Source organism: Equus caballus, chromosome 18 (genome assembly GCF_041296265.1).
Source record: "Equus caballus isolate H_3958 breed thoroughbred chromosome 18, TB-T2T, whole genome shotgun sequence".
Lineage (NCBI taxonomy): Eukaryota > Metazoa > Chordata > Mammalia > Perissodactyla > Equidae > Equus > Equus caballus.
In genome coordinates, this window is record NC_091701.1 from 50887163 (window position 1) to 50914831 (window position 27669).

The window sequence follows — 27669 nt, forward strand, 5'->3', positions numbered from 1 at the left end:
ATTAAAAATCTCCCTCTGAGAGACTGACAAAGTGCATCAGCATATTAAAGCTCTGAGACTTCCTACATTAAACAACAACAACAAAAAACCCTGTTTAACAGTTTAACAAACAAACTAATATCGCCAGTGGAATGCTTTTTTCTCTGCATGTTATTAACAAACCAGAAGAATTCTCTCTTAACACCAGTTTAAGAAACCCTGCTGTAGCAAATTAATTCTACCTATGTTCTGTGGATTCTGTTAGGTTTTACAATGGAGAGTTTCTTCTCTATCTTATCTCTAGATTTAGGGATTCGAGTTACCTGGGGGACTAGGAGCCCTCCCTAGACAATCTACAGTGAAGAATAGTAGTGACACCACCAAATACCTTGGGGAACCCTTTATAACACTAGGGCCCGAGGGGAATTAACAAAAGATTGGACTGAGGATAAAGATGGCTGAGGAGAGGTCAGCAAGAGACAACATCTTTCATTACAGCTAACGAAAATTCTCCCCTCGTGAAGGGATTGGTAATTTATGAACCTTCCTAGAAGGGTGTGAGCTGAAGACAGGATCAAAGTGCCATGTTGGGGAAGTGGGAGAATCTACCCCCCCCCCCCGCCCCACCCCCCACTTTTCCTTAAGGTTCTTATGGCTGGTCAAATAATGAAAGAGGTAGGTTAGCACGGGAAAATCAAAGTTTAATAGCATGTATACATGGGAGACGCCCGGGAGAAACTGAGTAACTCAGCTGAGGCTGCCTGTTTAAATATCTTTAGTTACAGACAAGGATGATGTTGGGGGTAGTGATTTGGTATTTCAGAAGGGATGACAATTTACACAGAATGGAATGCAAATATTTGTTAAACAGGTGTGGCTTCGCCAAAAAAATGAGTTTGTTGGTGCACTTTTATCATACCTATTTTACATCATACTATAGCTATCATACGGTATGAGCTGCTTCCTGGAACAGGCCTTCTATGTTACATTCTTTTAGGCATTTTGGGTAGGGGAGGTCAGATGCTCTTCCTGAATCTTCTGAGCCTTTATTGTCTTCAACTTGCAATAATCCGCATGCCAGAGTGGCGCATCTTGGGGCGGCCTGCCCTGAACCCCATCACATATCTGGAGGAAGCAATCAACTAATCTACAATCCACTTTAAATTAAGACACAATTGGAGATGATAACACACTTTTGAAGTTCTGATGAATTAAAGAATCATGAGGTAAGACCCATGGAAATGAGTGATCTACATTATTGGTTGAAAGGGGAAAACTGTGGAGTACAAATATGTGAGTGTGGTAGTGTGCTGTCTCCAGCATTACTCAGAGAAAAGCAGAGAACAGGGGGATTCAGGTTGGTCTCAGTGTTAACCCTGATGGGGTCTAGCCTGAACTGGCAGGCAACTGTCCCTTTCCCATCTTTTTAAAGTTATTTAAGTACAACCAACATTTTGAAGAAAGTTGCTATTTCACATATATACTAATACTTAAATTCATCCACATATCAAGAATTGGATACAATCATCATTTACATGAGGCCTAAAATAACAATGTTTTGGCTCCAGGCTCCCTCTACTGTCTCTGAAATAATAAACAAACATGTTATGGCGCTCTCCTGACTAGATTCCAGCATTGATGAAAGTCAAAGCAAATATCATCTTGTGCAGTAATAAAGGATATCCTTAGTAAGATAATTAGGATGTTTAATATTTGGAGAAAGTTGAAAAAATTATAAATTAGTTAATAAAATATTTACATAGACAGAACCACATGAATTTGTCATTATTTGACTGTTTTTTAATCCACAAATGGCAATTTCATTTGGTTCAACCTTATATATGAACATTTAATTGTCAAAGAATAGTAGGATGTGTGTACATGTGTTGGGGGGAATGGTTATTACTTTTAATAAATAATCTCTATTATGAAATTCCCTAAATACATTGGTTAATTTACATTAAGTTTCTTGACCAAACTTAACTACAGGGTATGTTAAGCCCAGTGCCTTACAGGAATGTGTGTACTATAACTTGGGTTTAAAAGAGGAAAAGCTGCCTTCAGGTTAAAAAGTGTGAAAACACAAAATGTTTCACACAGGAAGGTAAATGAAAGGAATGTAGAAAAGCCATATGTTTACAAGAGGAAAGCTGGAAATAAAACAGTTAACATTTTAACCCTGAGAGGAGGAAGTAGGGCAATTTGCATAGACTTCAAACAATCTCACACTTTTGAGAAAACCTGCAAATCCTGGAAAGAATTAGAAGTAAAAGCCAAAGTCAATATACTTCAAAAACCCTTGATGTTTCACAGTCACTGACGTCTTCTGGGTAAGTTCACACTTTGCACAAAATAAATATTAATTCTATTGCTGGGAATCTTCCAAAAAGTTAATATTTTACAGTTCAGAATTTTATTTCCTAAGTTTGCCTTTGAAGCAGGAAAAATGCTTTTTGAAGTTATGTTTTCACAGTTCTAGGAATTCAGTCTAAGAATGAAGGATGCCATCAAAGATTTTTGCACAAAGATTTTCACCGAAACCTTTTATTTATAGTTACTGTTCACCACTTAAGTCTTATGCCTAGCATAGCACCTACTTTGTAGTAAGCACTCAATAAATATTCTTGAAAGAATTAATCACAACAGAAAATTTGGAAATTTCCAAATTGGGGACTAGTTGAATGATTATGGGTAAATTGTGACATACATATTATAGAAAATTATATATAATTTTGGTTACATATAATTATTAAAAATGTTTTGAAGACTTTTTAAAGACATTGGGGAAATGTTAAGACATTGGAGAGAATGTTAAGCAAAATGGATGCTAATAATGTGTACATTAAAACAAATTTTATAAATATGTATATGCTTACAAAAAGGCTAAAAGGAAAAATAAAATTATTGACTGAGGTGGTTTTAATATTTTTCTTTCTATTTTCTCTGTACATTGCAAATTGTCTATCATGAGCATGAATTATTTTTACAATCAGAAAAACATTAAATGTTATTTATGATTTTTTATGATGTTCTGCTAACATGCAGATCTGTAATAAAAATTTATCCATTGATGGGGCTGGCCCAGCGGTGCAGTAGCTAAGTTCACATGCTCCGCTTCGGTGGCCCCGGGGTTCACCGGTTTGGATATCCAGTGTGGACCTATGCACTGCTCATCAAGCCATGCTGTGGCAGGAGTCTCACATAAAATAGAGGAAGATGGGCACAAATGTTAGCTCAAGGCCTGTCTTCCTCAGCAAAAAGAGGGGGATTGGCAGCAGATGTTAGCTCAGGGCTAATCTTCCTCAAAAAAAAAAAAACTTATCCATTAAAAACCATGGAACTTAATAAAAGGTAGTTGTGCAGAGATTCAATATTTGTACATATAAGAGTGGCTTTTCCCCTTCATTTTGTTATAACAAACCTTCACTAGATACTTTTGGTAATTTATTCAGTGGCCTGAATGCAGGAGCCAGAGCTAAACTGTTCTCTACTTTTGAGTATTACACCAACAAAAACTTGTGTACAAAAGTTATAGAGGTAGGTGAATTATTTCTCAAGTTATACAAAGATGAAATGTAATGTTTTTTCATCAGAGAGAAATAACCATCACGGATTCAAATACGCACTGGGCCAGGCACTTTACCTAAATGATCTTTAATCCTTACAGCTACCCTGGAAGTAGGCACTTTTATTCATATACATAATATTATAGTAGAAGTAATAACAATAGCTAGGACTTGTTGATCAATCATCATGTGCCAGGCTCTGCGTCAGGGGCTTATTTTCTCTCATTTCATGTTTTAAGCCAGGGGCAAGTAGTGTATATTATCTCCACTACTTGAAGACCTTGAGGCCCAAGGTGGAAGCCAGATCTAACCACTCCTCCATGCGGAGAAATATTTTTATTCTCCAACATCATTAAATCATTTTTGCCCTGTCTTTTAGGAACAAAAAATAAATATTGAAAACACTGCATTCTACAAATGGTCTTGATCTTATTTGGGGCGGGTAGAGGCGTTAGGAGAGGAAGCTCATTCAGTTAGAGTTGAGGTGTTCTTACTTTCCTTGGAGTAGGACCATAGGAATAGCCAGTCAGACATTACCCATTTATCAGTACTAAGCAAATTCATAAAAACGAACGTTTTCAAAGGTATTAGTCAAGAAATATAATGAATTTCCCTTTGCCTTGTTTAAACGAAAAGTCTTCATCATATCTAAGGGTGTTCCCATAATAGAGGAGGTAGCCGTTTGCTGTGTCCTTATCAAATTAGGGTGTATTTGTCAATGACTTCATTGAGTTCTTCAAAAAACTTCCATTCCGGCTTTTTTCCTCTTACCTCTTTCCTACCATCCAGGGTTCCAAGGAGATTTAGAGTGAATGTGGACAGATGATTAAGAGAAGTTAAAAATAACGATCTCTGTATACTCTTGGTTCCTGAAATGGTCCACCTGGTTCTATTTTTATAATAACAATAATTTAAAAATTGCTATTTATTAAGTATCTTCTACATGTCAGAGCTTTATACATTTTATATCATTTGAAGCTCACAACCATCTATCAAGGTACCTATTCCCAGAAGGCACCTAACCCCAGAGATTAAATACCGATTATACCTCACATCACGTGGCAACTTACTGAAATTCGAATCCAGATATGATTTCAACTAACGGGCTTCCTTCAAAACACGATGCCTAGCAACAAATCAATCCTAGTGATTTCCCTACATCCAAAGTGGAGAAAAACCACCAATTCCTTCCTAGACGCCAAGCTTGAGGAACAATTAGAATTTTCTAATAGAAACGCTCCCCCACCCCCTTCTGTGACCAAAGCAGTTATTTAAGCAGTAAAAGCTCCCATTGGCCAATGTCAATTTCATTCGGTACTTGGCCCCAGCTGGTGGGAGAGAAGAATCCCTGGTTCTAACCACTCCAACCTGGTTTCTGGGGAAACCGGCGTCCAGCCACCCCCCAGGAAAACCATAATCTTTTGGGGGCGACCTCAGGTTGGGCGACCAAGTCCTGCAGGGGACACTTGTTCATCCACTTCTAGGGACAACCCTCTTTCCCAATTCAAGACTTCTCCTTTTACTCTACAAGCTTAAACATTAACCAGGCCCCTCATTTTCCCTCTGCCCGCTAAGAACAGGATCAGGTATGGACAACCAAATCCCAAGACCCCTCCCTTCTGCCGTCCTCAAAGTAACCAGTACGCGTGCGCAAGTGAGTGCGAGGGTGTGTGGACCCAATTCGCGGCGCGGAGGGATCCCCAGAACCGCGGGGCTGGCTCGGTCCCCGGCGTCTCGCCCCGCCCCTTCCGTGACTCCCCGAGTTTGCTCGGCCTCCGTCCCGCCCCCGCCCTGCCCCTCAGTCCTGTCTCAGGCTCGTCCCGCCCCGCCCCCTCAGCCCCATCCCGTGCTCGTCCCGCCCCCTCGGCTCCGCCTCTCGGGCCCGCCCCGGGCTGCCCCCGTCCCGCCCCCGCCGTCTGGCGCCCTCCGCTGCTCCCAGGGCGCGGCCCGCCCCCTCCTTGCCGCTCCGCTCGTCCCGGAGCTCGCCCCGCCCTCGCCCGCGCCCCCGCCCCCGCCCCCTCCCTTCCGCCGCTCCCCTCGACTGTTCCCGGGGATCCAGCCGCGCTTGGTCTCGTCTCCATGGCGACGGGGCGGCTCCGGCTCCTTGCTCCGAACCCCGCGCAAGCTGCCAGCAGAGCTGGCTTGGGGTGTCTGCCCTTTCGATGGCCGGCGTGAGAGGACCACAAGCGGGTAAGAGGCGTGCGGGTCGCCCTCTCCCCCATCCCCGTGTGCAGCCCGACCCAGCCCTCTCGTTGGATCCCCCTAGGCCCGGCGCCTGAACCCGCGAACTTCTCTGCCCCCTCCAGGTTCGGGCTCTGCGGCCCCCCGGCTGCCGAGGCGGCGCGCGAGAAGGTAGGATCCGCGAGGCTGGACGTGCGCCTCGCACTGGGCTTCCTCCTCTGGCTGTAGTCGGGCACTGAGGAAGGGGTGTATCTCTACGTGGGTGCGAGTGATAACCGGGTAGTTCTGACAGGCGCGTCCACACCACCGTTCTCTGCCTGCGGATTCGCACGCCCCCTCCCCAGCCAAAAAACCAACCCAATGAAAATAGACACGTTCCATCTCAGAGTTTCTGACTGCCTCCCTCGGTCCTCGCCCCCACCCCCCCCCCTTTTCTTAAAACTTCCTTTTCCCTTACTTTTTTTTTTTTTTTTTACTTTTACGTTTCTTTGGAAACAGCTTAATGGCTAATAGAAGCGAGCACTCACTGGCTGTAGTTCAGACATCACTCGCTAGACATAACTTGCTCGGCCATAAAAAATTTTGGTGGAATTTGGGCAAATTATTTCACCTCCCTCGCCTTGTTTGCATCTTCTGTAAAATGAGGGGCTTGGACAACGGATCTCTTCTAAGGTCCAGTCTTCAGCCTTCCATGAGATGACGAGATTGACTTGAGGTTTCCAAAACCAAGATATTGCGGTCTTTTGACTACTCCACACTGCGCCCCAGTAGCATTTAAACTAATACGTCATTATTATAAATGTATCGTTTGCCTTCCCTGACGACATGGGTGAGTTAGATATATCCGTTGTTACCCCAAAAGACCCCTGGAAGTTGCTTTTTAAAAATAAATCTGAAAAAGAAAAATGTCTTTTGTTTCATTGGGCTAAAAACCAAATGCAAGGATCCCCAAATCCATCTTGTTAAATTTTTTGGTTTTTTTGCTAATTGAAGTTGTTTTGTTTTTTTAATCTCAGGAAAATGACGGCACTGCTCTTAAGAGTTTACCACAGTTGAATTTCAATTCCACTGCACCACTTCAGAACGCCGGTTTCCTACCCCCATCGTTTGAGCTAAATCTACAGTCTTTTCACCCCCTTCTTTGCCCCAGGCAGTCTCAATTGTGCACTTAAAACTGGCTTCCTTAGTCAGAGTTCACCTTCACACCATCCTTGCTAGGCTGTAGTTAGTAATAACAATAGTAATAGGAGGAGGAGGAATTGTAATTATAATTGTAATAGGAGATGGGTGCTACTATTATTTATTATTAGCTATCTTTATTAACCCTCACAATAACTCCATGAGGTGGGTAGTATTTTTATCCTCATTTTACCGTTGATGAAAGCGAATCATGGAAGGGTTAAGGAGTTACTTAAGGTCACACAGTTTGCTGGGATTTGAACATAGGCATTCTGACTCCAGAGTCTGGGCTCCTAGCGCTATGTTATGCTGTAAAGGAAATATATAAAATTTATAGGTAGTCATTTTTAAATATAAATGTAAGTGATAGATGATCATTGAAACCATTTTTATACACATTTGAGGCTATGCAGTGAAATATTGCCCCCGCATCCTATTATGTTTCCCCACTAAGCTCCTTTAGGATGGAGGGTGGTGCTTCGTCAGCGCTCTCTCCCCACCACAGTTGCAGGGCCTGAGCATGTAGCTGTCTGTTTATTTATTCATTCCTTGCCTATTAGAACACAGGGTGGCTTATAGAAACAAGTAGTACAAAAGCAGAAAACAATTGCACAAGTGGGATGAAGAAAAAAATATGTCTTCCAGTATTACAAGAGAAACCAAAAAGGAGAATTTTGTGAAATCTGAATTTAAATGTTGGTAACTCATTTTATAAAAGGTTTTTTTGAAGCCTATAGAAGCCAAATAAAACCTATTTGGCCCTATTGGCTGCTGGTTAGTGAACACTTAGCTAAAGGAGTGGAGATATGAGATGTTTTATGTTCTTTTTTTGGTACTAAGTCTTTATAATCTGGTGTGCATATCTCAAATTGAACTAATAACATTTCAAGTGCTCAATAGCCACCTGTGGCTGGTGCCTACCATATTGGACAGTGAAGCTCTAGTTTAATACATTCTTTTCCTTTGCTTTCTTGTTTCTTTCCTTCCCATTCCATTCATTCAACAAATATTTATGCACTAGGCACTAGAGATATTTTTTAGGGTGGCATGAGTTTGTCTATTCTTTGTAGCCCAACTAGCTGAACTAATTGGGCCATTAACTTAGATGGCTATTGAGAAAGTCAGTTTTTCCTTAAAGCCTAGAACTATATCACATAAAACTCAAGAATTACTGGGAGCCATGTTTTGCACCATGTGTAGAAAATCTGTCTTCAGTGAGAGAGAAGAGTGAGGCCCACATGCAGAAGCAGCTGAGATGAACAAGGGACGGGGTACCCCACGCACCTCCTTGAACACAGCTGTATCCTCTGTGTCCTGACTTCCACACAGCTTGGGTTTTCAACTCTTGGATGCTGTGAGCCAACACTTCTCTTTTTTTGCCTAAGCTAACTTGAGCGTTGTTTCTGCAACCGAGAGTCCAGACTAATATAGCTAAGAAGCCAAGAACCAAGCCCTTTCTTTTAGAAATGAGCCTGTGATGACCTCCACCCTGATGTGCCCTGACTCCCAAAGTACATTTTAATTTACATAAGAATATTTTCAAACTTATATAATCACATAATTATGCCTTTACAAATCATTTTCTTGTGCACATTTTATATACTTATTTAGCCAGATACATTCATCTTCTGATTAATACTACCCATCTTTCTATGTAAGTCTTTCAGTATTTTTTTCTTAATAAAAATAAATCTATATCTGCGTTTCCCCTACTCTTTCTAGGAATCATCCCTTCCAATTATGTGGGCCTTTCTTTTTAATTATAAGAGCATTCTAAGGCAATTAAGTTACTTTATATAATTCCACTGGTTTTATTCATTCAATCAATATCTGAGTACCTTTAAAGTGGTGGGAGACCCACACTCATGAGTAAGAACTGCTCTCCAGAAACTTCTGCTTTCCAAAAACTTTCTATGCTGGTGGTATAGTCATTCCGCCACTCTAGTTGTCTGTCTACATATTACTTATGTGTATTTCGTTGACTGATCTTTTTTTCTTCCATCTGCTTCTTAAATGTTGGTGTTTCCCAGGATTCTATCCTTGGCCTTGTCTTATTCTGCATGGGCCATACCATCCATTCCCACTTTTTCATAGCTGTCTCATATATCTTTTCTCTTGAGTTCTAACTCTGTTTTCAATAGAATAGAATAACACTTGATTTCACATGACCTACAGGCATCTCTAGCTCAGAATTTCCAAAAACAAACTCATCATCCCTCACTATGTGCTCTTCCCCTTGTATCCTCATCCTAGTCATCCAAGCTAGAACCATCAAATTCTTTTCTTTTTCACTTGTGTGTCCAGTGACTCTCAGTTTCACCTCTCTTTTTGTTCCAAGTGTACCTTCCTGGCTTTGTACATCATCAGTTTTCCACTGGACTAGGGTTTAGCAAACTTTTTTCTGTAGAAGTCCAGATAATAAGTATTGTAGACTTTATAGGCCATATGGTCTTTGTCGAAACTATTCAACTCTGTCATTGTAGCTTGAAAGCTACCATTGCCAACATACGAACAAATGAGCATGTCTTTGTTCCAATAAAATTTCATTTAGAAAAGTAGGCAGCAAGTCATATTTGGCCCATAGGTTGGAGTTTGCTAACCCCTGCTCTGGACTATTTCAGTAGCCTCTTAACTGGTCTCCCCACCTCCCATTCTCTCTCAGGTTTACCCTCCACAGAATTTCTTTTCTAAGATAGAGCTGATTATATATGGTTGTTCTTCAAAGTCTTTGGTTTTCTATCCATTGCCCACTGGTTAGAGCCCCAAATTCTTAGCATACAGCAATTAATTACTTTTAAAATTTGCTCCCACATACATATCAGACTCATCTATTGCCGTTCTCAGACACACCACTAGAATACTCTTCCCCTTCTATTTGACTGACTGCTTGGCTAAATAATGCCACCTTCATTGTGAGCCTGACTCAGTCTTGCTTCCTATAGCAGGTATAATTAATCACGTCTCACTGTGCTCCCATGGGCTATGTTAATTCTAGTATTGTAGCTCTTGTTACATGTTATCAGATGTGTTAGCTTCTTTTGGTTTCAAGGCATAGGAGCCTATTAGTCAAGTTCTCCTTTGGTTTCAAATGACAAAAACAACTCCAGCTTCTTTTGGCAAAAAGAAAAATTGGCCCAGGGAAAGGCAGAGGTTGAACAGGAAACAGGGACTCATATCATCAGGGGTATGTCTGTGTCTGTCTGTCTGTCTCTCTCCCTCTCCTCCCCTGCCCCCTTCCAGCCTCACCACTCCCTCATCTCTTCATCTCTCATCCCTAATTCTTTTGTGTATTCTACTTCGTTCTCAGGCCACTTTTTTCCTGAAGGCTAAAACCATGGCTGCTGGGAGCTTTACACTCATATTCTCCTACCTTTGTGACAATTCCACTTGGAAAAGTCTCAGAGAAAGGTTGTGATGAGCTTAGCTTGGATCATTGGCTCAGCCTTTGGTCCAGTCACTGTGTTATCTTATGAATTACTATAATTGGTCTGTCTTAGGACAGTGCTACTCTTGTGTTCAGGTGGGCTGGATCTCTTGTCTACATAAGGAGGAAGACAGACAACACCTTATTCTAAGAACACTTGTAGAAATTATAATACCTGGGGGAATATAGCAAACCCAGAGAATAGGCCTCAGAATGGGATTTTGGAACTGGAAGGTTATTCAGGGACAGCTCCATTCGCTGGACTCGCTCTTCCTCTGTCTTTTCAATTTTGCCTTCACTGCCTACTGACTCTTGGGTATCTCCAGTTCATGAACTCAAAGGAAGGGATTCGATTGATCCTGTTTGGGCAGTATGGAAAATTACATTGGAGCCCCTTAGAGGGAAGCATTTAATACAGTACTTTGAAGCTTAGTCTGTCCCATATATATAGGGAGTTAGTACTTGTTTCCCCTATAAAATTCTGAGCTTCTCTTGTATCCCCAGAGCTTATTACAGACATATCAATATATAGTAGGTGCTTATCACATGTTTGTTTTAAGTAGACATTGAATATTACATGAAAATTAGAAACTGTTGTAACTGTGTTGTTCCCATTACCATTGGAACTGTTGAAAGACATTAGGAGAGTCTGCTCACGTTCCAAAAGCCAGGGGGTACACTTGGTGGAGATGTGCAGGGGTGATTAAATGAATGTTGTGGTGATAATGTTAACCATAATCAATGGTAATAAATATACAAGGTGTGCGCCTGTATACCGTTCTTTTGGACACCATGACCCCAATTTGAACAGGTGCCACTGGGTGGAGAAGAGAATTGAAGTAGCACAAGGCCACCATACTGCTCTCATGCCTGTAAGAGATGGATAAATGTAGAGATACAAATCGTTTTGCAAATTTTAAATTGTATTTGTTTATTTTTAAATAGTAATATATTTATATTGTTCAAAGTTCAAGAGGTGTAAATGGACAGAAAGTTAAAAACTCCCTCCCACCCTAGTTCTGCAGCCATTCCTTCTTCCCCAGAGTCAACCAATATTAGCAGTTTCTTTTCTGAAAGCACTTCCTTTCAGAGATAATTTTTGCACATTGATAGTTATTTGAAAAATATATATTACCTATACAATGTACCTCATTCTTCCCAGCTTATTGGGCACTGCTTTAACTTTACCTGTGTTCTGTTACTCTGCTTTTTCCCTGGAGTCAGTGATCTTTCTAAGCAAGTATCATTACTTTGGGGCTTATGTGATTTTTTAATTAATTAATTAATTAAAAGTCTTCAGAGCTAGTCTGCTTGTCTCAGTCACAGTAAAGCCTCCTTTTTGTTTCCCTAAGCAATCTTAATCAGCCCCATAGGACATCTTCCCAATTTTTCCTTTAGAGAAAACATCAAGTTGTTCCTACAGTGTCCCACCTATATGCCAGGTGCTGTGCTAAACACGTTACTGAGATCATCCTTTATGATGATCCAGTGAAGTTGGTACCATTGTGATCCTTATTTTACAGATGGAGGAACTGAGGCCTAAAGAAGTTAGGTAGCTTGGCCAAGCTCACATGGGAAGTAGCAGAACTGGGATGTGAATCCAGTCTCTTTCACTCAAGAGCCCCTCCGACTCTTGAGTATTACTCTGTACTGCCCCACGGAGTTCAGTTTTGTGAAAGAAGATTAAATAGACACTTCTAGGTAATAATAAAGCCAATCCTAGAAGAGCCTGAGTTCCATCAAGGACTAGGATCTGCCCACCCTAGGTTTTCCTTTAACCAAGTGAAAATGAGAGAATTATATGCATTGATGTTTCATCCAGATAATGGGTGAAATGTAGCAATCCGTAAAGATCCTAGAGCTAGAAAGGAGAGGAGAGCTCTAAATATACAGGGGATGTCTACCCAGACATGTGGATACCCACAGGATTGTGGAAATTTGTGGAGTGAAAGCAGCTCCTAGGAGAGGTCATCTTAGATTTCTTTCAGGCCTTATTTGGTTCATTATTGCACTGGTTGAGCTTCTGAGCGCTACAGCCCTAGAGAATTAGGAGTAAAAAATCTTTCGTTTCTCCTAGAGTTTGGTCTTCTACAACTGTTTTTCCCAAAAAGATGCCTTGCTTTTCTGATGGACTTTAGCTTTCTGTGAACTGCTCAGAGGGATAATCAGATTAATAACATATATAATGTCTGGTTTGGTCAGGGTTCCCCAGAAAGAAAGCCTGAGGCAAAAGTTTGTATGCTGCTGCTTTATTTGGGAGTGCAAATCAGTGTGAGGGAGACAGATTGAAAAAGAGAAAAATTGAACACAAAATAATGAAGCTTCCCTTTTATTGTCCACAGTTTTGGCCTTGAATTTTGTATTCCAGAAATTCCTAGGTATGTATGACTGCTACTAGTTTTAAAAGTCTGGCTTGGGATGTGGGGACAAGTGTTGGGGGAGGAGAGGGCAAATGAATTGTTACTTATGAAAAACGTACGTGTAGCCTCTCTCATAAAAAAAACCTTGAGTTGATTTTTCCCTTTATAATGAGAATGATATTTATCGAAAACTATAAAGGGCCAACTTATAGGAGAATCAGTCTATATAGAGTGACTTAAGAAAGGTAAACATTCACAGAGAAAACATTATAATCTGTAAGTGTTAATAAACACAGAAAAAAGTGTTAATAAGAAACTTATAAGGTAAGAATTATATTTTAAAAGATATTTTTGGATAAAATCAAATGTTAATTTCTAAATGTATTTATTGAAATAATATTTTATTAAAAATACTATATCTTGAAATATGGAAAAATTTCTTGTTCTGGCTTATATGCACTCTATAAAGGTATTTTTCATAACACGGATGAACTGGAATGTGGCAGATAGTTTGGTTTGCATATCGTCTTGTTAAAGCAGGGAAGAAAGATGGTACTGTAGACATGAGCCGAGCTGAATCTGTGATTTCTCGGGTCAGCTCGGCGGGAAAGGGGAGTCCTTAACCTGCTGTCGATTGTATCTGCATCTACGTGTGGAGTCCAGGTTATGTGCAACCAAAAAGATAACAGAATTAGAGGCTTATTTAAGACACCACTTTCTAACATGCAGCATTATTCCTATAGCTCTTTTTACATGAACTCCGGGATGAAGTGCAGAGAAAGGGAAGAGTTAATTTCTCTAGACTCTTTTTTAACCCAATTTCATAATCCAGAAGAATGAGGTTTTTCAGTTAGGATGGAAATAATGCTACTAAATGCAAAAACAAAATACTTCCACAATACCCTACAGACAGACTGAGTTCTGCATTCTGTTTTATTTATGTTCTAAATGTATACAAATGTTTAAAGACATGAAGTAAATATGTTGGTTTTTTGCAGGAATTATCTAGACAAGACAGATGCTATAAAGGTAAGACTACCTAAACTATTTTTAAAAATGTTTTAGTTCTATTTTATCATCAATTTATATAGTTTTTGAATAATTGGCTTTAGTATAAAATTACCTTTTAGCCTAGATAATAGAAATGTTTATATAAAGGCTATAAATTATTTCAAATACCTCAAACTAAAATAATGATAATGCTAGTTTTTATTTCTGCTTCTATTTTAGGCACCAAAATATAGACAGAATGGCAGGTTGCTTGTGTTGGATCCAAAGGGTAAATGATTTATTACTTAAAAAGAATATGTTTGACTGCCATTTTGTCCTAAGTATTAGGAAGATAGTCTACTGGAATGGTTGAATGTGGTCAAAAGACTTAGCAATTAAATCCTTTATTATATTGTCTGTCATTCAAAAAGTGCCTAAATATTTGCCAATCAAGAATTTCTATTAGGAACATCACTACTGATAAAATACTGAGGTTTTTTTTTCTTCTCTTTCAGAAAAAGTGATGATTGAACCAAGTGAAACAATGTCAAAGTATGATGTCTCTGGTTGCACGGCTGATCTATCACATGGCTTTTAAGCAATTAGAACTAGATAATGCTATCATTTGTCACCCAATTAATTTTGAAAGGCCAGAAATGCATGGATTAGCACTTTAGCTTTTGCTTCAGTCAAAGCAATTGTTCCTAGATAAAAGGACATTTAAATTGAAAAATGAATTTTGATAAAAATGTAGAGGTATAGATAATATTCCCTTCTACTTTTTAAATGCTTAACCACTTAGTCTATATTTTACTTAGATAATTTTCATTGCTCATTTCTTTTTCCCTTTGATACTTGCTCATTTCTTTCAGAATATCTCTTTAATGAATATATACTTTAAAATTAAACAGATTCTTTATTTACTGTGAGATGAATTGTTCATAAATACGGAAAATAATCACCCAACTAGTTGAAGAGATTGGTGTTAAAAAGAATCAGTCCAGTTTCAATTTAGTAGCTAAACCTTAAGTACTCGCTTTGTTCAAGGGATTGATTCTGATAATTCATCAAAGCCCTTCCTGTTATGATCATCTCCTGCCCCCTGAAAAAAATAGTCTATTGTTTCCATTATTCTGTAATGAAAAATTATGCTTTGAAGTTGATCATAAAACACATGCATAGAGATCAATTGTTGACAGATTGGTGGGCACCATTCTAGTGGGATTCTATTCACATTGATGTTGTTTTGGTTTATTCTGAATATTATTGGCTGGGAAAAATTCCAACTTATATAACATATTTTCATTTTCCTACTATCAAAGCTAAAAATTAAAATTAGAATCCACCTTGTAAATTATATGTTAAATACATATTTTATATTAAAGAAAAAGTAATGTATACCAGATCAATGACAGAGAATCTATGTTTATTTCAGATTAAATGTTATAGAAATCAGAAAAAATAAATATCCTGTTGAATTTGTTAATCTATATGTAAATATATATATCCTATTACATGGTTGAAAACATATTTAAATAAAAAGGTCTAAGAAAATTTTGGTAGTCTTTGAGGGAAATATGATATAACTTTCAGTAATAATAAGGGAAGTTAATAGGCCATTAATGAAGATAATTACTATTGTGTCTATGAGTCCCACTGTTCATAGACTGTGGTAACAGTGTTGAAACTGGAGCAAGGGGTAATCTACATCCTGGGGTAGTTAAATCCAGGGGTGAATCAAAGGCAGCCTAGGCAAAAATAGAAAAGCAAAGTGATCACGTGTTCTCTTGATCTCATTAATAATTGTTTCTGCTTACGACACTGCTTTTTGCAAGGGCTAAATGATCATGTTCCCTTCGATTCACTTGCAGAGAAGAGTTTGAGTTGGTGGTGGTTTGGAATAGGAGAGAAGGAGGAATGACTAGGGTAGCCAGTAAGCTTCACGGGTGAGTGGCTTTGTCACCCCAGGTACCTTACCCAGAGTTGGAGGTAAACAGGGCCAGTCTTGGAAAAAAATGATCAAGTAAGAAAACAGAAAATCCTGGGGGCCCTTTGCTTGTGGAGCAGTGTAACTGACCTGCACAGTTGATAAATTTTGCCATTGTAGCTTCCATTCTAATCTCCACCCTCCTACTGGCTCCATAGTCTGACTGGCAAGTGGAATTTGCCAAAAGGTCCTATCCAAGTTGGGTTAGGGAAAACTAGAGGTTTTCTTTCTGCACCAGTTCTCTGCTTTAATCTTTCAATTGATTCTTCTTTCTAGGCAGAGACTCAAGTGTGTGGACTTTATAAACCAAGAGTTTCAAACTTCTGTGCACACAAAGCCCGCGTGTATCATTTCCTTTTTTCCCCGTGGATCCATGTGTGAAAGATTTTGTCTACCCAGCAAATTGCACTTAATTAACTATTTTCAGCAGTAAAAGTAAAATATATCTTTAATGCTGGGCAAAGTTTTTTAGGTATTGGACTTTGGATCTGTTGGTTTTTTGGTCAAGCTTTCGAGCATCCTTAAAGATGTGAGGGGGAAATGGCTGAAGCACATCCGCAGCACGGTTGAAAAAATTTTATCTATAGCTTATTTCATAATCATATGTATTATCGTTTCTAAAATAACAGGTTATTTTTTATTTCCGTTTTCCTGCTTTAAGTAAATGCCTCTTTGAACGCAGACCAAGATTAGCAAGCAAACTTTATGCCTCACCAGCACAAGTCTCTCTGAATGTAGCTAAGACATTCTCAGAAAAGTAAGTTTTAATTAATTTTGTTTTTAGGCCCATGTTTGGCAAATATAAATCATTTTAAAACAAAGTTTAAAATATAAACTTCCTGAAAAAATTATTAATTCCAATACAAATTTGGGGACATTTCATAAATACGCCTAATGTTCTTAACATACTGAGGAACAACCCTAACACCTAGGTTATCTATCCCCTAGCATAAGTATGTTCCCGTGGGATATCTAACTGGACTAACCCTCTAACCTTAGGAAATAGTAAATTAAATACCTTCCATTTACAAAGGATATTACATAAAGTAAAAATTTGAATTCTTTCCTCAATTGTAACTTGAGGAAGTGATAGTTACAATTTAAATTGTATTTAAATTAAAGAAAACAGATCTTTTTTGCGTATACTAGTTATCTGTTTTTCTTAAATGGTTAGAGGCGTTATTACCATAAATAACATTACTTTTTCAAATGAGAGGCAATAGATTGTAATTGAAGAGGAGGTTGGACTTTGGGCCTTTGATTCTTTGAAAGTGTGGATGAGAACGACTACAGAGAGTGAGCAGAAGAGGAATTCATATTTTCCTATTAAAATGATGTTCAGTTCTCATACTTATTTTATGGCATGTTCACTGCTTCCAAATAGTAATATCCCATTTATCTTCAGGCTGTTGAGTATGTGGCTTCCTGTGTGTTGTGTCATTAGGATTTTTAAAGGTATTTCCAATTATTCAAATACCCAGAATTATACTAGATAAATTCCCCTCCTTAGACATATAGCTTAGTGAATATATGGGGACTATGTTTCATAGATTCTGAAGCACACATATTTTCTTCATATTTTAACATCTCTTACAATTGATGGCATCTCACACTTTAACTTGGCAGTGCTTTTTCTTTCTTAAATCGTGCTATGTCTTATAGTAAGTAGATGATATCTTAGATTCAACAAAATGCTGTAATTCGTGGGGGGAAAAAAGACAGTAAAGCCCTTTTGTCTAGATTAGATATTAGAGCATATAATTTCTAATAATCACTTGTGGTGACCTTTGGCATAACAGGAATCTCACCATGCTAGAAATTGAATATTTAAGTGACTTCTCAACTTTTCATATGTAGAGTTTCTTCGTGGATGCTTTATTTCACAATTAGAAAATCGAGGAGGGCAGAGGCAGAACAAATGTAAATTATCTTTGCTGTGCATTTTTCATTACCAGAGAGGGATTTTGCTTAGCAGCATATACTGGGGAAGTGAAGATTCCATTCTTAGTATTAAGAATACTAATACTTAGTATTAAGTATTAGTATTAAGACTAGTATTAAGTCTTAGTGTTAAGACTGTGACATGTTGTTCAGCCTATTCGCTAAATCACAGTCCAAGACCACTAACTTAACTAATGTTCTGGATTCACATTTCAGTGGGGAAAAAAGAGATCCACCATAACTTCGGGGGGGAAAATAATAGTTTATATCTTTCCATGAAAACTAGAAGTTGAATTTTTTAAACTTGGTAAAGGAGACATATTAAAAGAATCTTAAGACCATGAAAAACAGACTTGGGGTTACTTTTCTACCAGCGTGTGTGCCTGTCTTTGTAAACAGAGTGCACCATGCAAGAATCCTGTCTCAATGCCTTATTTATTAACATGCAGTTTCACGCTTAAAGGCTAAAAGAGAAAATTAAGCTGTTTCTATTTCAGCTACTTAAAGAAAAAGCACGCTTTTTGTATTATGACCAAGGGTTAATGTCAGTGTTGGACTCTCTCCATAAGTGTAGCATTTAGCAATGTTTAGAATTGATTTACAAACTTAAAGAAAAAAACCCTCAAAGCTAGTATTCCTTAAATAGTTTTATTCCTTCTATCACAATGATGTGCCAAGGACATTCATGTAACTGATGCCTACATGTTCTGTGTTAAAGAACTCTGAAAAGGTTGTTAGAATCATTACACAACAATAAATGCCAAATAGAAATAGAATTTTCATCAGTAAAATTTTTTTTTTTTTTTTTTGAGGAAGATTAGCCCTGAGCTAACATCTGCCAACCCTCCTCTTTTTTCTGAGGAAGACTGGCCCTGAGCTAACATCCGTGCCCATTTCCTCTACTTTATATGTGGGACATCTACCACAGCATGGCGTGCCAAGCGGTGCCATGTCCGCACCTGGGATCCAAACCGGCAAACCCCTGGGCCGCTGAAGCAGAACGTGTGCCCTTAACTGCTGCACCACCGGGCCGGCCCCAGTAAAAATTATTTTTAATGCTTTTCCACAAAGAAGATACTGCTGTTTAGCTATTTAGTTTATTGTTGGTATATTGTGTATCTATATTAAATGTGTGTGTGTAAATCCATATAAAGCCTTAAACAGAATTGTGACCTAAGGAAGTATGTTTTCATTTTCTACTTCAATGTTTAGGAAGGAAGTCTGTTCAAAAAATATTGAAAATAAAGTCTCTTTAAAGAATACTGAAAATAGAGTATCTTCAAAGAGTATTGAGAATAAAGACATAGAAACAAATCTACAGTCTAAGCTATGGTCATCTTCCTTCTTAAAAGAAAGCAAAGGTAATAATATTTGTTTTGAGTAACTGTAGCTTCTAATCTAGCCTTCCTTATCCATGACTCTGGGATATTGACAACTCTGTAGGTCTGGGGTGGGTCATGGGAACCAGTAATTTTTCAAATTCATGTACTGGATAATTCTGATATGCAGTCAGGCAAGGAATTCATGGGTATACATTACATAAAATGATAATGATAGAGTATTAAATTTTAGAGTGAATTAAAATACCTATGAAAGCATTAACAAGTTCCATTCATTCAACAATGGTTTATTGAATGCCAGGCACTGGCTTAGAAGCTGTGGATACAACACTTGGCAAATAGGCAAGATCCTTGCCCTTATGAAGTTCACATTCTAGTGGGAGATAGCCAGCTGTTAAAAATAATGAAAAAAAAAACACAAATAAGACAATGACAGGTTGTTTTGGGTGCTATGAAGTAAATAAATGGCACCTGGAAGAAGACCACCTTAGATCTCGGGATCAGGAAACCTCTCTCATGATGCTCAGTAAGTGTTTGTGGATTGACATGAGACCATTCCTGTGACATCACATAAAGTCCCTAATTCCCTATTGTGACCTTCCCTGATGACATCAGTGTGATAAGTCAGTGAACAGGCGGTGCATACTGGAAGATCAGGCTGGTTGTGAGCCGATGGAGACTGTAAATGAAACAGAAGCAGGTAGATGGCCTGAATAGCCCCGCCATCCTCTTGGAAGGACTTGGTATCCTTTTCAGGGTAGCACTTTTTGTTTAGAGTCAGGAGTTTGCTTTAAAGTCAGGAGTTTTACCAATTTTTCCTTTTTTGTGGCCTGTGTTTTCTTAACATTGTCTCCTCTTGAGTATTGGATTTCCTCACTTTCTTCTTTCTAACACAAGTGTTTCTGTTATTTAGAGTAGCTCATGGCCGCACTCCCATCAAAGAAAGCATCTCACAAGACTTCCCAGACACTCAAAATCTTACAAGAAAGGGGTGGTGTGGCACAAGTTCAGTTTGAAACTGTGGAAGACGTCTGTAGGGCCAAAGGAGCTGCTCAGCTCACACAGTAGTGTTTCCCAAAGAGATAATTTTAGGAAACAAATAGTACTGTTTTTAAAAAAATTATTTTAATAGTAGTATATTTTAATGTGTGTTAGAAAAAAATAATATAAGACATAGTTAAGAATATGGACTCAGGAGACAAACTGACTCCCAGATTTACCACTTAATTAGTAGTGTGAAGTTGGGCAGGTTATTTAATCTCTCGGTCCCTCAGTTTCGACTATGAATGGGATAAAAATAGTACACACCTCATTGGGATGTTGAGAGAATTAAGTGAGTTAACATATGTAGTGTTCAGAAGAGTAATGGCATATAATGTTAGTTATGATTATTATGTTACTTTTATTACTATATCCATCGGTTTCGTAGATGATAATATTTATGATCTGACAATTTATAAGTAGGTTCAAAGAAAACTATTAATAGTGTAGATGATACTCATATATGGCAAAATAGGTGAAGGTAGAATAGGAATTACTGAAGTTTGGAAAGTGTCCCAATAGACTGTGCCGTGGAGATTTTACCTAAGTATTTCTCTGTCCCCTCCTCTCCATTCCTGTTTTACCAGTGCCCTATCATTCATCATATCTCTCACTTGGACTTTTTAAAGAGACCTCTAACCTCTCTCCTTGCTCTTTTTTTTTTTTAGTCTCCATTCAAATACACTTTCCACCCTGCTATCCAAGTGTTCCTTCAGAAATGCAGAATTGATCATACTTATTTCCCTCCTTAAAATCTTTCGTTAGTAGTCCCTTCTTTCTTAGGATTAAGTCCTAACTCCAAGGCTGCTGGCCAGCAAGACCCTCCATTATCCCGCTAGTCCCTGCCTGCCCCTCCAGCCGCGTCTGTCACCATTTCAGCCTCAACCTTTGCCCTTAAGCAGCATCAAAGTGCTTGTAGCTCCACACACATTCTTATTTCTGCATTGGCTCATGCTGTCCCCTCCCCTTGGAAAAACTGATCCACTCAGATTGGCAATTCCTGAACGCCCTCCAGACCAAGTTGGGGCCCTCCTCTGTGCTCCCATTTACCTTGTACTCATCTTTATCACTGTACTTTCATACTGTTTTATCATTATCCCTTATGTTTCTGACTCCCCATTGGAGTGTGAGCGAGCACCCTGAGGTCAAGGACTGTTCATGTTTGTGTTCCTGGGTCTCAGCATAGTGCTGCGCACTGAACGAGTAGTTAGTAATGCTTATTTTTTATTTTTCAGTCATCTGTGTTTAGTCGTAGGTACTGTGGCTTGACATTAAGAAGAATCGTTAAGAATGTTATGTAACCTCTGGTCATTGATAGAATACTTCACATGTGTCTCTTCCTAAATCTGTGTCTGTGTGTGTTGAGAGAGAGAGAACTTTATTCTCAGATATCCAAGGATTGACACGATCTGCCTAAGACAACTTATTTGCTTCTCAGCCTCTGCAGTCTTACTTTTCCTCTCCAAGCTCTTTATTTAGTATTTACCTTCTCATTAGAACAATTGAGGAAATATATTTCTGGAGATAGAATAGCATTAATTTCTTTTTTCTTGAAATTATTATATTCTACAAACAAAACTTTTTTCCGTTTATTAAAATTTCATGCACTAAACAATTAACACTGACATCAGCTCAATATTAATTGGTTTGGGCTTTTTCATCTTTCACTTGGCAGTTTTATTACCTTTTTTGGAAATGGAAATTGGGTTAAATTTATTGCAGTGCTGTTTAGTCATGAAAAAAAAATAAACTCCAGAACAGGAAGCCATGTAGTAAACATGTACACTTACTACATTATAATTTAGGAATAACCATTTTAAATATTTGAATTTTTCAATATTTATTGATTAAATTACATATATTCTGTTTTAGGTGGGGTTGGCAAAGATGCAGTCATTGCAGAGCAGGAGAAAATTAGTGAATATTGCCTTCAAGATATTGATGATAAGTTGTCCGAATCAACAGATGATGATGGTGAAGATGATACCAATGATGAAGATAATGACGAAGACAGTACCTCTAATAAGGATACTCATGCCCCATTAGAGTTAATGGCAGAAGTAAGTTTTACTTGGATAATTTAAGAAACTTAAAAATACTAAAATAACTAAATAGTGTATAGCCTTGAAGATTTAAAAAATCTGGTAAACAAAGGGAGAAGGCATTCCTGGCATAGGAAATAGCAGTGCAAAGGCGTTGAAGCCTGAAATGTCACATGCAAAAATTGCACATAAACATTTACTGATAATTCTATGAATAACAAGGCAATTTTACCTCACTTGTATTGGTATCACAGTCTACCTTTAATTAATATTGCACAACTTTTTGTCTTCATGTATATTGTAAGAACTTCATAACAGTACATTTTCATTTCTCCCTTCTCTTCCTTTGTATTATTGTTGTCATACATTTACTTCTGCATATAAGCCCCAGGATACATTATTATTTTTGTTTTAAATGGCCAATTTTCTTTTAAAAAGATTTTTTTAAAATTGGAAAGTATCTTTTTTGGTACACGTTTCTTCTGTTCTTCAGAGCTTCATGTAGATCCAAATTTCTACCTGATAGTATTTCCTTTTACCTGAAAAACTTCCTCTAGTATTTCTTGTAATGCAGTTCTGCTGGCATTGAATTCTCTCAGCTTTTTTCTGTCTGAAAAAGTGTTAATTTCACCTTCAGTTTTAAAGGGTACGTTACCTGAAGAATTCTAGGTTACCAGGTTTTTTCTGTGCTTTGAAAGATTGCTCCATTGTCTAATAGTTTGCTTAGTTTTAGACAAAACGTCTGCTGTTATTCTTATCTTTATTCATCATCTTATATTTATTCATCATCTTATCTTTATTCGTCTTATCTTTAGACGTCATTTATATGTCTTTTTGTCTGTCTTTTAAACATTTTTCATCTGTATTACTATTTTTGGCAATTTGGTTATGATGTGCCACGATGTGGTTTTCTTCATATTTCTTCTGTTCATTGAGATTCTTGGATCTATGAGTTTATAGTTTGCACTAGGTTTGGAAAAATGTTCAATTTTTAAGTCTTCAAATATTTTTTTCTGATCTCTGCCCTCTCTCTCTTCATCTAGGCTACAATTAACATGTATGTTAGATCACCCAATATTGTCCCAAAGATCACTGATGTTCTTTTTTTTTTTATTTTCTCTATATATTTCACTTTAGAAATTTCTGTTGCTGTGTCATCAAGTTCATGGTCTTTTCTTTGCTGTTACAATCTGCTGTTAATCCCATCTTCCCTCCCTCTCTTTTTCTCTCTCTCTCTCTGTGTAGACTCATTTGCAATATTCTATTTATCATCTCTAGAAGTTTTACTTAAATATTTTTATATCTATCATTTCTCTCCACATCGTGTTCATATTTTTCTCTACTTTTGAGAATATGGCATGTGTTTATAATAGCTTGTCTGCTATGCTATCATCTTTGTCAATTCTAGGTCAGTTTTTATTGATTAAGTTGTTTTCCTGCTTATGGGTCATATTTTCCTGCATCTTTGCATGCTTGGTAATTTTTTACTGAATCCTAGACATTGTAAATTTTATGTTCTTGGGTGCAAACTTTTGTTTTTTTAAAAAAAAATGTTTTGGGACTTTGATCTGGGACACAGTTGAGTAACTTGGAAGCAATTTTCTCTTTTTGAGTCTTGCTTTTAGGCTTTGTTGGGAGAGTCCAGGGCAACCTTTTTAGAATAGAGACACTGCTAAGGCAATACCTTGTGAGGACTCTTCCCAATGCTCCACGTATTAGCAGGATCAGGATCTTCCACTCTGGCTGGAGAGAATGTGAGCTCATCTCAGCCCTGTGTGAGGTCCAGTGATTGTTCCACCTGCTCATTCCAGTGATTCATTCTCTATCCTCAGATAGTTTCTTCGTTCTATATATGCAGATAAGTACCAGCCAAAGACTCAAGGAGACAGCTCTGCAGATTGCAGGAGCTCTCTTTGTGAAGCTCACTCCTCTTTTGAAAATTATAGCCCCATTGGCCTCTCTGAACACCAAACTGTGTTATTTCAACTCAGAGAGATCACTCATCTCGCTTGGATTCTCCCTACCCATGGTAGCACCTGGAAACAGCCTAAAATCAGTAAACTGAGACAATTATAGGACCCATCTTGGTTCCCTTTTCTCAGAGATCACTGTCCTGTAATGTCTGTTGTCCAGTGTCTGAAAACTGTTGTTTCACTTATTTTGTCTGTTTGTTATTTGTGTTTTCTGTTTTTTTAAGGAGAGCAGAGTAAATTTGATCTCTGTTAACTCCATCATAGGTAGAAGCCTCAATTCAAATTTTAGCACAAGGAAAATGCTAACGTGCTTGCCTCCTTAGATAATTTAACCCATATGCCAGCCATGGAATCATATAAGGAAATCAGACATATTTATTAGGTTTTCCTCCTATAATAAAACATATTTAGGAAAATTTGAAACTTCCTTAATATTATAAGGTGCTTTTAATAAGGGGGAAAAATTGATGTGAAGTGTTGGAAAGATTTCACTTGACAAACGTCCTTTTGACTGGACATCTAAATCGTTCATGAATTGTGGAGCCTTCGGAGACCCTGTTTGCCATAACCAAACTGTCTGGAGTTGCTCATTTTATTTCTTCTCTCTTTGTTTTTGACATTTAATTATAAAGGTAATCCATTAATTCCTTTTCATATAAGTATTCAGACAGTGTGAGATTGCTTATTTTCCTATCTTGTACTGTGCCTATGCATAAGATCTTTTGTTTTCAGAATGCATCCCTTTTTAATTTTCCCAACTTTTTATTTTGAACATTTCAAACCTATAAAAAAGTTGAAAGAGTATAACAATGAACACATGTATATACTTTACCTAGATTCACCACTTTTTAACATTGTATTACATTTGCTTTCTCTCTCTCTTTTGATAGATAAGCTATAGATAAAACCTAGATATATATTTTTGGCAGAAACATTTGAAAGTAAGTTGCAGACGTCATAAAACTTCACCCCTAAATACTCGAGCATGGGTCTCCTGAGAATAAGTTCATTCTTCAATGTAACATCATATCCTTGTCACATCTAAGAAAATTAATAATTTTGTAATAAAATACATTATATTCAAATTGAGATTTCCAAATCTGTCTTTAAAATGGCTTTTATAACTGTATTTTTTTCTGGTCAGGATTCCATCTAAATTCATGTTTTGAGTTTAGTTGTTAAGCATTTCTCTTTTTGAATGTCACAAATAATTTAATATAGGATCTTTTTTTAAACCTGTCTTCAGCTTAATTTGGCGGTCTTAAGTAATTCTCACAAAAGAGAAATGTTCATTGCGTGAATTTCTTAATTTCACTGCTTTTTGAACTGTTAAAGGAAAATATATTTTACATTAAAACAACAACAAAATAGGTCAATGCAAAGGAGCCTTTGAAATTGATTCCATGCTCCTTTTCATTTTCTGAGGCTAGTATTAATATAATGCTTTATTAAATAGACTAGATATTAGTTGACAGTAAGAAATTCTTGTTAATTTTGTTAGATGTGATAGCAATACTGTGATTGGGTTTTTAAAGTGAACTGAGATGATATCTATAAACTGCTTTAAAATAATCTAGGCAGAGGGAGGAAAAGAGTGTGTGGTGATATTGATAAAACCAGATTGGCAAAGTGTTAATTTTTGAAGGTGAGAATTGGGGACGTGTTATTTCTTTTACTATTTTCTCTAATTCTGTGTATATTTAAATTTTCCATGAAGATTTTTAAAATATAGACTATAACTGCGTATTATACTGGCCACATTCTCTGACTGTGATCAATTAAACTAGGCATTGATAACAAAAATAACTATAATAACAAATTTAAAATACTTAAAACTGAAAGATATTCTTCTAAATGACATCTGAATTAAAAATAAAAATCCTGGGGCCAGCCCAGTGGCGTAGTGGTTAAGTTCATGCACTCTGCTTCAGCGGCCTTGGGTTTGCCAGTTCGGATCCCAGGCATGGACCTACACACCACTTGTCAAACCGTGCTGTGGTGGCATCCCACATACAAAATAGAGGACGATTGGCACAGGTGTTAGCTCAGAACCAATCTTCCTCACCAAAAAAGAAAAACTCATAACTAAACTTACAAACTATTTAGAAAACAAGGATAGCCACAACCGTAAATACTAAAACTTTTGAAAAGATCATAAAGTTTCAAATGCTTTGATGATGATGATGATGATGATGATGATGATGATTCCAGGAAGAATGACAATAAATGAACTACATATTAATACAAGAAGGTAGAAAAAGAACAAAATAAACATAAGGAAAATAAGAAAAAGAAAGAAACTAATAATTCAAACTAAAAACCAAATTAATATATCAATTCAAGTGCTGGATATTTGGAGAATGACATAGATAAACCACTACATATCAAAATTAAAATGGAAGAAAAACCCAAAAAGGGATGAAAATGAACGTGTCTTAACCTTAAACAAGAAGAGATTTTTAAAATATAAGAGAATTCTATTTCATGAGTCAACAAGCATTTTAATATGTGAATAAATGAGAATTGTGATGAATTAATGGCTTATAGAAAAATCTCCAGAAGAGTTCTATTTATATTAGAAAAATATATGTAATCCCAGTGCTCATGGGAGAAACAGAGAAAACTGGTAGAGAATTGCTTCTTAAAATGGCACCTGAGTATTTATGAAAGATCTGGAAACGTGTGAGAAGTGTCTTTTATATATCACTCAATGCCCCATCTCTTGCAGAGTAAACCTGGTCTACCTGCATATGGCTCAGAATATGTCACACACAAGCAAAAACAATCATCCAAGTGTAGGGTTATTTTAGTGGAAACAGTCTAAATTTAATAATAGAAGGTTAGTTATTAAATTATAGCCCAAGTAAAAAATATATAAGAATGTTTAACTCCATGGGGAGAAAATCATCATGATGTGTGGTTTATTTTCTAAAAGTTACTGAATAATCCTAGTTTTGGTAAATGTGTTCATTTATGGGGAAAAAAACACTAAACATACTTGAAGATGTTAAAAATAAACATCTCTGGATAGTAGAAATATAGATGGTTTTTAATTAGGGACAGAATGGGTTTATTGAGCTTTTAAATTTCCTACATACAAAAATGTGTATTACTTTGTAACAAGAAAAATTTAATAAAAATAGTAAAAGCAAGACTGGCTGGCATAAGAACAATACTGGAAAATATTGAATACACATAATTGTAAGTCTACATTTTCCTGCTAAGTATTGTCATGTACTTATGGCCTAAGGTCACAAATAAAAGGTGTATCTGAACCAAAGGGGCATTAAGGTGATTAGTGTCTTCACTATCTCTACCAGTTGAACCAAGCTATGTATTCTCAAATTGTTCAGTACTACATATATAGTGTGGCTGCAGCAAAGCAGACGTATCATACTTATTCTGTGTTGCCTTGCCATGAGAAATCCTTAAATATTCTTAATTAATTGATTGATTACACACTCACTCCTGGAAAAACATGTAAATGTTAAAAGCAAAATAGTTGATCATGAACGAAATATTTTCTAGGGAGTTTATAATTGACATTTAAATTCCCTCTGAAACTACTTATCTGAAGAATTTCTTAATGTTTTCCAGTTCCTGAGAGCAGAAATGAGCCAAGACTACCATTTGGCAAAAAAATTATGTCAGATGAGTAAGTACAAA

General features: G+C 37.3%; 1 protein-coding gene across 8 annotated transcripts in view; it reads left to right on the forward strand.

The window, feature by feature from the left end:
• The first annotated feature begins 4848 nt into the window (after positions 1–4848).
• ERICH2 (glutamate rich 2) overlaps positions 4849–27669 on the forward strand; it is a 28525-nt gene continuing 5704 nt past the window's right edge. For 2 of the 8 annotated variants that reach the window (XM_070241997.1, XM_070242000.1), the window contains exons 1-10: positions 4849–4982; positions 5126–5735; positions 12672–12707; positions 13688–13718; positions 13920–13968; positions 14195–14231; positions 16328–16423; positions 18820–18968; positions 21861–22048; positions 27601–27658. In XM_070241997.1, the coding sequence (XP_070098098.1) occupies positions 5134–5735; positions 12672–12707; positions 13688–13718; positions 13920–13968; positions 14195–14231; positions 16328–16423; positions 18820–18968; positions 21861–22048; positions 27601–27658 (1246 nt within the window). In that variant the 5' untranslated portion in view covers positions 4849–4982; positions 5126–5133. Of the gene's footprint in view, positions 4988–5120; positions 5736–5851; positions 5898–12671; positions 12708–13687; positions 13719–13919; positions 13969–14194; positions 14232–16327; positions 16424–18819; positions 18969–19532; positions 19648–21860; positions 22049–27600; positions 27659–27669 lie in introns of those variants that run through there. The other 6 variants (XM_070242003.1, XM_070242001.1, XM_070241999.1 and 3 more) reach the window with 6 other exon arrangements.